Source organism: Centruroides sculpturatus, unplaced genomic scaffold (genome assembly GCF_000671375.1).
Source record: "Centruroides sculpturatus isolate CEXI.00-Female unplaced genomic scaffold, Cexi_2.0 scaffold26, whole genome shotgun sequence".
In the NCBI taxonomy this organism is placed as follows: Eukaryota; Metazoa; Arthropoda; class Arachnida; order Scorpiones; family Buthidae; genus Centruroides; species Centruroides sculpturatus.
Genome location: NW_019384653.1, coordinates 389,554 through 402,374, shown reverse-complemented (window position 1 = coordinate 402,374; position 12,821 = coordinate 389,554). Strand labels below are relative to the sequence as shown.

The 12,821-nt window shown below is 30.3% G+C and overlaps 1 protein-coding gene across 2 annotated transcripts in view; it reads right to left on the bottom strand.

Annotated features, from left to right (window-relative positions):
• Positions 1-12,821, bottom strand: part of LOC111626337 (arginase-1-like) — a 79,838-nt gene that overhangs the window by 63,224 nt on the left and 3,793 nt on the right. For both annotated transcript variants that reach the window (XM_023369667.1, XM_023369666.1), the window contains exons 2-5: positions 11,949-12,173; positions 8,794-8,866; positions 8,613-8,725; positions 1,547-1,721 (exon numbers count right to left, since the gene is read on the bottom strand). In XM_023369667.1, coding sequence (XP_023225435.1) covers positions 1,547-1,721; positions 8,613-8,725; positions 8,794-8,866; positions 11,949-12,161 — 574 coding nt within the window. In that variant the 5' untranslated portion in view covers positions 12,162-12,173. The remainder of the gene's footprint in view (positions 1-1,546; positions 1,722-8,612; positions 8,726-8,793; positions 8,867-11,948; positions 12,174-12,821) is intronic.

Here is a 12,821-nt window from a genome sequence, read left to right as displayed (position 1 = left end):
TACTTAAAAGGGAAAAAAACATTTTTAAAAGGAAATTCTACGAACATATCGAAATTATTAAAACTAAAGAAACACACAGAATGAACTTAAATACTGGTACTGTCATAAATGACATCTGGCAGCCTTTCCTAAGATGCAAAGCCCATTAAAGTTGTCCTACCATCCTCCCACCTTAACCCCCACTGTGCAATTCCCACCAACCTCTGTATATGTTACAAGGATCCCTCACTTCTTTGTAACATCTTCCATCAGACCTGTCCTCTACACATCTCTTCTGTATTTGTCACATCCTACAGGTATTCCGTTAATTTTTCATAATTTACACCTTTTTAATATACACTTTTTTAGTTTTGTGCATACCACTTTTTATTTTAACACACATTATACTATCCTCAGGTGCATGTATATTGATCTGATAGCACTATTTGCTCATTCCTCCTCCCGTGTTTAAATATGTGTATATATATCTTATGTGTAATACCAGCTTAATGGTCACTATCTCAGGTAATTGTATTTTATCATATAAATCACTGTACGCGTATACTAATTTTTTAAATGAATTCTGTAAATTTTGATACCTGTAACCAATTTGATAATTATGTAATAATAATAGGACTGAAGAGGGGCATTAAGCCCGAAATGCATATCCGTCCAAGTCAATAAAGCAACCTTTTTCCTCTTAAAGTGTTCCTGTATGATACGTTCTCAACAGCAACATTGTGCTAACCAAACACATATAATAGAGAACAACAAGCAACCTTGATTCATGTTATATATATATTTATTATATTTGTAAATTTTACATATGTTGAAATTTTAAAAAATTTTATTATCAAAAAATGCAAAAATTTTATTGTAATAAAATTTTGTTGCTCTAGAACAATTTTTTTTCAACAAGACAACCACTGCCTCCCCTGTCAATTTTGTCCTGCTTCATCAATGTTAAAATCTTGTCACCTTATATTAAAAGGTTATAATTTAACCTTTTAATATAAGTTGACAAGATTTTATATTGAAAATATAATTTAAAATGAATATTTGAATATATTTTGAATTACAAAACGACTTCTAATAACTTAACACGGTGTTGAGTAATAACAATCCACGAAACCTTTTTATAACAGTGTTGTCTCTGTAACAAACTTCACAAAGGCCAAACTTCATCTAGAGGCCTGGGAGATTTATAAAGCCAACATTGGGGGCACCTGCATCAACTTTAAAGACAGTGAAATGATTGTGCAGGTGTGGAGGTACTTGTTCGAAGAATTCGAACTGGGACAAGCAGAGGGGTGAAACGCAATATGCGCAATTATTTACATCTCGGGCGCCATCATTCCAATGGTCAAGAGGAGACACCGTTCAGTCACCACCTGAAGCAGACCTCGGTGGAGGTCGAAAATGTTTATGAAGTTTGTTATGGAGACAACACTGTTATAAAAAGGTTTAGTGGATTGTTATTTTGAATTATAAAAACAAGTGTAATCATACTAAATAACATTTCAAAATTAAATTACAGATAGATATAAAATTAATTTTCTAAATTTACCAGAATAACTTGTTTCTGGTGTATTTATATCTGCATGTGCATCCACAAATAAGACACCAATATTTGGTTTGGAATGATGATGTCCAAGTATACTTCCCACAGCTAAGCTATGATCTCCTCCAAGAGTTAGACATTTCTTACCATCCTGTATAATTTTATTGACTTTTTCAGCTAACTAAAAATATTAAAAAATAATAAGCAAAAATTTAAAAATTGTAATTTTAAAAGTTATTTTTAGAATTAATTTTCTTTAATTTATAATCATTCTGTAATTAACTCCATGAATATTTAAGATATTTTAAAATAATTATGAAAATATTAAATGCCTGCATAAAATTTATAAATGAACATTTGATGACAACTGTTTTAACATATCTCTCTCTCCTTCTCAGCAATGTTAATTATAATATATGAACCACCTGAATTCTACTTGACAAGTTTTTTTCTCTTTATTCAAACGTTTTCAGCCTATTTGGATAGGCCATCCTCAGGTTTTCCATTATTGTTCCAAAATGGAACCATTCAAATCAAAGTAAAATTCAAACGAATGGTTCCATTTTGGAACGATAATGGAAAACCTGAGGATGGCCTATCCAAATAGGCTGAAAACGTTTGAATAAAGAGAAAAAACTTGGCAAATAGAATTCAGGTGTGTTCATATATTATAATGTTTTAACATATTTGATTCAGATTTCACTATCTACTGGTTCAAAATATCTTATGGCTGAAATACATACATGACTCATATATAGTAAACATGTTTACTATATATGAGTCATGTATGTATTTCAGCCATAAGATATTTTGAACCAGTAGATAGTGAAATCTGAATCAATTTTAGAATTTGACTGGATTCAAAATTATAAAATATAGAAAATTAACAAAATTAATCCAAGCTCAATAAAATTAAAACAGTAAACAGTGCATATAAAAAACAAGTTCTGATATTAAATATAACCAATACATAAATTCAGAAATACATATTTAAATACATATTTGCCATGTGTTAAACTTGTGTGTCTTTCTATAGTGTATATATATAGTAAACATGTTTACCATATATACTATAGAGAGTTTAACACATGGCAAATATGTATTTCTTAATTTATGTATTGATTATATTTAATACCAGAACTTGTTTTTTATATGCACTGTTTACTGTTTTAATTTTATTGAGCTTGGATTAATTTTGTTAATTTTCTGTATTTTATAATTTTGAATCCATTCAAATTCTAAAATTTTGCTTTATAGCATTCAATAGTAGTAATGTACAGTACAGTACCTGGATATAGCTATGGAAAGATTTGTGTAGTATTAAAATTTCAACTGTTGGATTGAGACATAATTCAATGATAATATAATCTAGTTAAAAATAGAAAAAAACCTTAGCATTTGTATTTAATATTTTCATAGTATATTAGCATTTTGTAACTACTGTAATCCGGCCTATAATCCATAGATATATTAAAACATTTGAATATTGATGGTATGATTACCAGTTGCTGTGTATAATCTGAAGCAATTTTTCCATATCAAACAATGGCCCTAAGATCATTTTACTGTTTGATATATTAAGAAGTCTTTTTGATGTGATAAAATGTGAGAATGACTTGTTTTTTGTGTTGAATGGATGCAAAAGACAAAAGGTGCCAACAGACCCTTTCACTTCCACTTGTGACTAGAAAATAATGTTACTTACATATCTGTGGTCCTCAGATAAACATCTTCAAGCCAATATTTGTATAAAAAGCTTTAAGCTTAGATAGATAATCATTATGAATTAATAGCATCCAACAAAAAAGTGGATTTCAGATTGAGAAAGCTCTTTCTAGTAATGGCCATTAGAAGGAAATTTAATTAAGAAACACTAGACAGAAATGTAATAGTTTACAATCTTAAGTGCACAACACTGCAATACACTAACAGCCGTATTCTGTAGGCTGGGTTAGAATTAAAGAAAATATTAAATCTAGAGTTTGCAAGAAATTGGCATTCACAAAGTTGAGTAATCCTAACAGATTCAGTTTAAATCACTAATCTTCTTGAGTGGCAGGTTGAGTTAAAATTGAGAATTGATACTTGCACAATAGTGCAATCATTTTAAAATGGCAACCTACATAGTGAAGACAAGGAAATGATAGAAAATTTAGAATATTTGAAATATTTGTAATACTTTCAATGTCAACATCATGATTTCTGTATAGGAAAATGTAATGGTGAAAGAAGAAATGCTTTGGAACAATTGAGTGAAGGTGAATTTATTTCTGAATAGGTCTGTTCATAAATTACACCCATTTTTCTTGAAATCTTTACTCCCCCATTGTCCCAGTTTGTCCAAGTTTCCATAATCCCCTCCCCTCTTCAAATGTCCAACAAAACTTAACCTCTCTCAAAACCTGTATCATTTTATGAATAATAAAAATGATGAACTCTATAAAATTAAATGAGATAAAATAGACATCCATTGAAGTTCAACCCCTCCCCATCTTGTGTGATTTGTCATAACCCCCCTTTCTTCCAGTGTGGATGTCATTTATGGACAGCCCATACCATATAAAAAAGGATACAGTAGGATGTTTATTATGTCAATTTGGTAAAAAACTTCAACAACAATGTTCAAGAAAAATATTATGACATCTCTAGAACAAATTCTTATAGCTTTGTTTATGCTTTCCGACTAATATTAGTAGTAATTCTTTCTCAAAATTGCTGAAATTACAACATGCATTAATATCCATTTGTGTTTCTGCCATTTTCTGTGTACACATTTTATTGCAACCAATCAAGAATCTGCTTACAAAAGAAGACTTATTTAATCTCAAATGCAGGATTGTTTTAAAACAATAAAAACCATTGAACACTGGTAGTTGGTCATGGGTTTGCATCTTGCCAACAGGCTGCCCATATGGAGTTTTCTGGGTTTTCTTCACATTAGTAACACGTAAGTAAGGACCAGTTTCCCAGAAAATATCTAGGAGGTACAGTACTTCTCTCAGCAGATCACCCATGTGTTGCTTTGATTTATATGAATAAAACCAATCAAAACCTTAGTGCAGGGGTGGCCAAAACGTGGCGCATGCGCCAAACTTGGCGCATTGGACGACTACAAGTGGCGCTTCAGTCGGTTCCGAGCAACATTGCCAGATTTTTTTTTTTTGCTTGTACGTTACACGATGCATTCGTTTTCATGTACACCACTGATGTCATATAGAACTATTTTATACGGGTAGCTACACTACAACCGCATTTTTCATTGCTTGTTCTGTGGCAAATCTGAATTTTCATCTTATAAATTGAAATACCTAAATAAGGGGTGGCCGAAATTTTTCTCCACCCCGAGCTGCTAACACTCACGGTACACCACTGCGCATGTGAACTCGTCTATCAAAAAATTGGTGCATGGTATGCAAAAGGTTGGCCACCCCTGCCTTAGTGCCTTGTTCTTAGAATTTGATCTCCTAGTCTCTTCTATCCCAATCCCAAGTAAGCCTTGGAAACTATTCTGATTTAGGTCTCCTTGAATCTTGAAAATAAATTTTATTTTCACAGTCTTTCTTTTTCCTCTACAGATTTAGGTCTATTCTTGCCTGACTATTCAACAGCTCTTTTAAAGCTCAACTTGATCTCCTTCTCTCCCTTTTATCCATGGATTTTTTCCTCTTCTTTGTCTTGATTGGGACCAATCAGCATACCTTCCCCAGCAACATCTCCAGTTGCACATCCCAAAGAGTCAAACTATAATAGTTGCTTGACCCACTGGACAGCTGAAAGAGTTCTCAGTACAAGCAAGGAAAGAGGCAGGAATTTATAAAAATGATGATATAGATCTGACCTCCATTTACAGGAGAGACATGAGATCAGATAGGTTTAAGAAAGAGAAAGAAGGGATGAACAAATACACATATAACTACTATCAGATTGTAAAGGTAAAATTTAGACATTTTGATTGTTTTCCAGAAACAACTGAAAAAAAAAAAAATGTTTTAGAATGTTTGATGTGGGTATATAAATATTTGATGGGCATTTTGTCACATATTTCATTGAAAATAGATGCATCGGCAATGTCTGGCAATATGAAATTTTTGAAAGAACAGAAAGTGATAGAGCAATAGCATGTAAATAAGTGGCAATAATGCAATGAAGGCTAATGATCTCATCAGCAAGGCATTTGATGCAGATACAAAGCAGGCAGATCTGCTAAAAATGGTTCAAGAAATTCAAGAATGGAGATTTCTCAGTTTAAGATGAATCCCATCCAGGCAGCAATTCCATCATTGATGATGATGTCCTCCTATAAATGATAGGCAATAACCATGGTTGATGACCAGAGAATTAGCACTATAGCTGGAGTGTTCCTATATACTCCAAAATCTGACAAAGTCTGATACCAACATAACAATATACCAGTACATAGAGCAAAAATGATCTTAGAGAAGCTGACCAGTCTATGCTGGGAGGTTCTGCCTCATTCACCTTACAGTCCAGACTTGGCACTAACTGACTCCCATCTATTTCACAACTTGCAGTTCAATGATAATACCTGGCATTTGAGACTTTCTTCACAGAAAAACTCCAGTCATTCTATGCTCATAGAATTGAAAGTTTGCAGCAAAGGTGGCAAGATGTGGTTGATATTGATGGTGGTTATGTGAGGGGCTAAGCCATGGATATGGAGTGGTAAGACTCTAGTATCACTTACTCAGCAACTATTCTCTAGAATAGCCCTCTGTTTGTCTTACAAGGATGGTTTTTCTATTCAAAGAAAATCGAGTGTGGAGTGCTTTAGCTAATGTGTTACTTTAAAAGCAGAATTTTGATGATTGCATAATCACCTTATCCTTATGTCAGGAGTCCCGACACCAGTTAATCAATTTTTTTATACGCGGATTAACACACGTTATCCCTAAACTTGTGAATATCTAACATTAATATTGAAGAAGCCATATTTATATAACAAATCAAAATATTTAATGGATCGAAAATATGAAATTATACAAAAGAATGAATCTAAACCTAATCTTAATTCTAATTCTTAACCTAAGATTATCTCTAAACCTAATGCGTGAGAGAGTTCACAACAATCTATCTCTGGTCATATTACCTTCTTCTTTAGGTCTTTTGTATCTTTTTCTATATCTATTTGAGGGTGTTCTTCCTTCCTTGATTATTTCTCTTCTAATATTTTCTTTGGGAAGTCCTTTTAAGTCTTCTCTTGTATACTTCTTGTATATTTCGAATGTAGTTCTGTTTTATGACTTCCTTTCGGATTCTTATAACAGTCTTGTATGACGATATCTTATCTTGCATGACGGACTGCCTTTCGTATATCGGATTTCCCTGTATGGCAATACCTTGTTCCAACGGACTGCCTCAATGGGCAGGAAATCGTCCCTTTTATTTTCTCCTCAGTAACGTGTGCAAAAGCTCGACTCATCATGAGTTGGCCTGGGAAAGGAAATCAACTTCCTTTCAAAATTGGATGTTTTTCCGTTTTTTAGAAACTTGTTAAAGTTGAAAAACACTAATTTCTCTATTTTTCTTCTTCTTCTTAACTTTGAGAATTTTCAGAATGACCCTCTCTGAATTCTCATAGTTATCTACCAGGCTGAACTGTAAGCATTGTTGAATTAATTATCAATAAAGTTTTTCGAAATGTCTAAATTTCACCATTAAAACCTAATATATAAAAATAAATAAATAGTGATTTAACTGGCAAAATGCCACAGTAGGAGAGAGAAAATGTTAGACTGACAAAGACATAAGAAAACAAAGACTGATATATTATAGAAATTTCTATAAAATACAAAAAGGAAAAAGAAACAATGATAAGTGTCTGTCACAGAGTATTAAAATCATGAGGAATCAATTTTATTTTTTTTTTGTTAGCTCTTATTTAATTTTTATTAATTCACTGTAACCTTATAAAATTGAAAGTAGAGTAGTAATAATCCTGGGGTGAAGAGTAGTAATAATCCTGGGGTGAAGAGTTCTATAGAAAGTTTTTGATTTTTAAAATGCTAATGGCATTATTGGTGCAAACCCAAATTACAGTTAAATATGAATAAACTTATAAGTTATTGCTATATAATTTGTTTAGTGCCTTTAACACATTCACATGATTGGTCAGATTAATGTATTAAGATGATGTTTCTAGTCCACAGATCATGAGTTTGAACCTAGCTTCATACATGGATGTTTGTATTTGCTAGATTTTAATGGGTATTGTTGTCTGGAAATAAATTAAAGCCGCTAATAAGTGACAGTGCATGGAAAATTAACTAATTAACCAATTTTGGCTATTGTAAGTTGGAAGATCAAAAATTCAATGACTATTTTATAATTCTGAATTTTAAATTTTCAATATATTGACTTATAACAAATTGTTTAATTTCTTTCCTAAATTTGAGAGTACTTTTCTTTAATCATTAAACACCTTACGAATTGCTTCATTTCTTTGCTGACATATCAGCAAAGTAAATAATTTGTATATGTTTATATCTTCCTTTATGTGACAATTTTTTTCTCCCAGCAAAAAATTACATTGTGGAATTTGCAAATTGTGTGACAATAAAACCTACTAATGCACCTACAGATTATATGATGCTTTGGATTAGAGGCAGGAAATGATGATAATTAAATATATTAATAGTTTTTATAATAAGACAAAATGATAAATTTTATTTTTTCTACCTTTTCATAAAAGTAATCATTTAAGATTAATAAGTTAGTACAATGATTGTTACTTAATGAAAAAAAACCAGAAATGCAGATTTGCTTATATACAAAATTGATCTTAACATATCTGATTTCTCTTCTTACCTAAGGCAGAAATTCATACCATTACTAATTATTTATGCTCATTCTACTGAATACAACAGAAAATTTATTAAGATATATCAATATGTTATAATTTATTCTTTATGGATACGAAATAATTATTCACTGCCGTGTGTTTCTTAACATAACTATATAACACAAATTGTAGCTGTCATATTTAATTATTATTTTGTAAAATATTTGCTCAGTTAGACTTTATTTAATATTTAATAAAATTAATATTCAATACCCTTTTATTTGCAGTGCCAACAAATTCAGCATTTGCAGTTTTATTTTTTATAAAAGCATCAACATTTTTATTTCTGTCTACTTCAACATTTCCATAGTCTTTCACATCATGTCCTAAAAAAAATGACAGAAATCAAAAGTTACATTATATGTTGTTATATAATTTTAAAAAATATGCTTACCAAGCAATTTCAATTTATCAATTAAGCCAAACTTTCTCAGAACAGTAGGTCCTTCTTCCACTCCCATTTTATTCTATATCAATAAATTGAAAAAAAGAAATTAGATTTTAAAAAATATCTCATTACATGATAAAACAGAAAAAATTAATTTTTACCAATGTTGCTTAGATTATACAGTATATTAATATTTTCTATAGTAATCTAAAGTAGACCTCCTGTAACACAAGTTCATATAATATGGATTCGTATAAAATGGCAAAAAAAATGCAATTGTATTCGCTAAAAGACACTCGTATTAATACGATAAAACGTCATCGCCAACTCGTGTCGCGACAGGATTGGTCGAATCTAGACCAATAGCGAATATTGCACAAACCATTCAGTTTAAAGGAGCAGCGGATCTACTGAAAACCATTTATTATTTAATGGCCATAAAAATTATATTAATGTCTCCAAAGTTCAGCAAATTTTTCACAGAAAAATAACTTATCAGGAAACACGCACCCACTGTTCGATGATCTGCTCCGCTATGAAAACAAGCTTAAGCAATGACATCATCGAACAGTGCATACTTGGTAAGTAATCCTACAATTTTTTGTTTATAGCATAGTTTATATGGATTATACCCCAAAAATTATACTTGTTTTGGAAATGTGGAGTCAAATTAGTCTAGAATCGATTAATTTTATGGAAGAAAACTTTTCAAACAGCCATAGTCTCTAAACTGCATACGTGCTGGGCTGTAATTGGCTCATGTATTTAAGTGACTTGTACAACATGGAATTCATAAAACATGGAATGCATTTACTGTGTTATAAGGGGGTCTACTCTATAAAGAGTAAAACTTTAAGTAAAAGCATATTATTTTACCATCTTTCAATTGTTAAAAGTAGCTTAAAAAAGTAAAATCTTTAGTCTAACTATTGCTACTTTAGGAATATGGCTATTTATTTGGCTTATTGCTATTTGGAAGATCCAGCTTATTTAGAATTAAGAAAACCTGAGGAAGAACCCAGAAGGGGTTATGAAAATGTTTGTTTTTTTTTATTGCTTAGCCATTTACTTTGCACCAGTTATTAATTGTAGTGTGTCTTATCTCCCAGTGTGGTATGCAGATGTGTAAAAAGAAACTATTTTACAATTTGACACTAAATCATTTCCTCCTGATCATTTAAAGCATCCTAATATATTTTTGTTGTCAATAATAATAATTATTAAATGAAAAAAATTAATTTATAGAGATGTTTGTAATTTTTACAGGGTAAGGTTTTTATAAAGGAGTTTTGTAATATTAGCCAGTTATATTTTTGAAACTCAAATATATTTATGAGGTTCAAAAATGTTTTAAGATGTAGTTCCACTCCTTTGAGTTCAATTTGAACTCAAAATATATTTTTGTTGTCAATAATAATAATTATTAAATGAAAAAAATTAATTTATAGAGATGTTTGTAATTTTTACAGGGTAAGGTTTTTATAAAGGAGTTTTGTAATATTAGCCAGTTATATTTTTGAAACTCAAATATATTTATGAGGTTCAAAAATGTTTTAAGATGTAGTTCCACTCCTTTGAGTTCAATTTGAACTCAAAAGATATTTTTGTTGTCAATAATATTACTCCTTTATAAAAACCTTACCTTCTAAAAATAACAAGCATCTCTATAAATTAATTTTTTTCATTTAATAATTAATAAGCAATGTTATTAACATATTAACAATTACCTTGATAAGCAATTAATTAATTCATAAAGCTTAGTCAAACAGAAATTTATAAAATATTTATTTCTAATTGAAGAAAAGTTTTTAAATTTAATCAAACAAAAATTATATATTCTGACAACAATTGATTTAAGAGTGCATTAGCATTATGAGAACAAGTTTACAAAAGTTTATAAAATTGTAGAATATTGAATTTTGTACTTAATATAAGGTGCATTCAAGTTGTAAAGTCTATTATTTTTTCTCTAGGGGAAGGGAACAGGTAGTAACATGAAATTTTTATTAAAAGAAGCGACACTGTTTGTGGTTGGATAACAGAGAAGGTAGCACCACATGGTGCATGGAACTCTAGCAGCAACAGTTTGAGTGAGAGGTGTTTTTGATACTTAAAATGGCAATGTTTTCATTACAAGAACAATGTGTAATCATTCATTTTCTGCACTTGTGTGGAGTGACACACATGCAATGATGGTGTCATGGATGTGAAAAATGTGCATTCATGGGTGTGACAACTCAAAGAAGGGCAAACATCATGTGACAACGAACCGAAATATCCATGTCTGTACACCAGCCAGTCTGACAACATGATTGCATGCATGGAACAAGTTGCTTCACGTACACAATTATGATGTCATCTTGAATTGCTTCCAGCATTGTGAGAAAAATAGTTGGAAAAGGCTGCATGTGTCCTTTTCATCAAGACAATGCTCCAGCTCATCAGGCAATGTTAACACAGGAGTTTCTTCATGAAAACAACTTTGAAGTGGTTTCTCATGCTCCTAGCAATTTTTGGCTTTTTCCAATGATGAAGGACACTCTCTGTGGTCACACATTTTCCAGTCGTGCCGCTCTAGCATCAGCGATTTTCCAGTGGTCAAAACAGACTCTTAAAGAAGTGTTCAGTGGCCATGATGTCATTGTGTTGACATTGTGAAAAATGTGTATGTCTGCAGTGAGATTATGTTGAGAAGTGACAGAAGTTTCAATTTGTTTGTGTAAATATTTTAAAACATTTATGTATTCTATTTAATTGCTATCTGAAGAAATGATTAAACAAGCAAAAAANCATTGTGAAAAATGTGTATGTCTGCAGTGAGATTATGTTGAGAAGTGACAGAAGTTTCAATTTGTTTGTGTAAATATTTTAAAACATTTATGTATTCTATTTAATTGCTATCTGAAGAAATGATTAAACAAGCAAAAAATAAATAAATAAATAAATAATCTGGAATTTCTAAAGGTCGTGGTTTACTTTTTCTACAGTTTAAATACATAATAAGAAAAATAAATCTTTACTTTTCTCATTTAAAAAATATTTTTAGATTTGAAACATTAAATAATTTCTAGTTTTCATAAAACATTTATATAGTATGAAATACTAAACAATCAGGATGTCTCCTTATTGAAATTTTTAAAATTCTCTAATTTTAAACTTACTTGCCCTTCTGCTATTGGCATTCCAATAACTCCAATATTTAATTTATGTTTTACATTTCCAGTTTCTCTACTGCAGTCTGATGTGATGAAATTTACTTTATATAAATTGTGTATTTTTTGAAAATTCTTGAATAAAATTTGATTTGATTTTCTTTGTGCAAACATTGAACATATAATAGAACTGGGATATTTTCTCAGAAAACGTTTTTCCATTTCTTTATTAATCTGAAAAGATATAGCATGAAGTATGAATAATTATGTATAATGAAACTTAAAGATTATATGTGGAATTTATCTGAAAGTGAAATAATGTTGATTATCATAATTTTACTAATACATATATGTTTTTAGAATGATCTAAATTTGTTTGTTCTTTATTTGATAACCATACATTTTTTAAAGTATATAATAATATACTTTATAGCAAATATTAATAATATAAAATACTTCCAACAAATTAAGAAGGCAGTTAATATATTTTTTGAATTTTTTAAATAATATCAATTATCACAGTTTTCTTTTTTATGATTTCTATACACAAGTACATGTTGAAATTTTTCCTGTTTTGAAGTGTCCAATCATATTCTAAATTTCATAAATGAGATTTTTACTTTTGGAAAGGAAAGATATTGACTGAAAACATATCATTTTTGAATTTGAACTTGTGGTATGGTAATTATTTTGAAATTATAACAATTGTTCTAGCTTTTGATTTTTAACCAGGAATAACTTACATTTATTAAGCTGAGTAAGTGATGCTAATTTCTTTTCATTCAAATGTGATTTGATTTAAATAAACTCCTTTGAAACTGCTCAACTGATTTTGCCAAATTTGGGATGGACATCAAGTTTAGGTTAGTGAATGCCATAAGC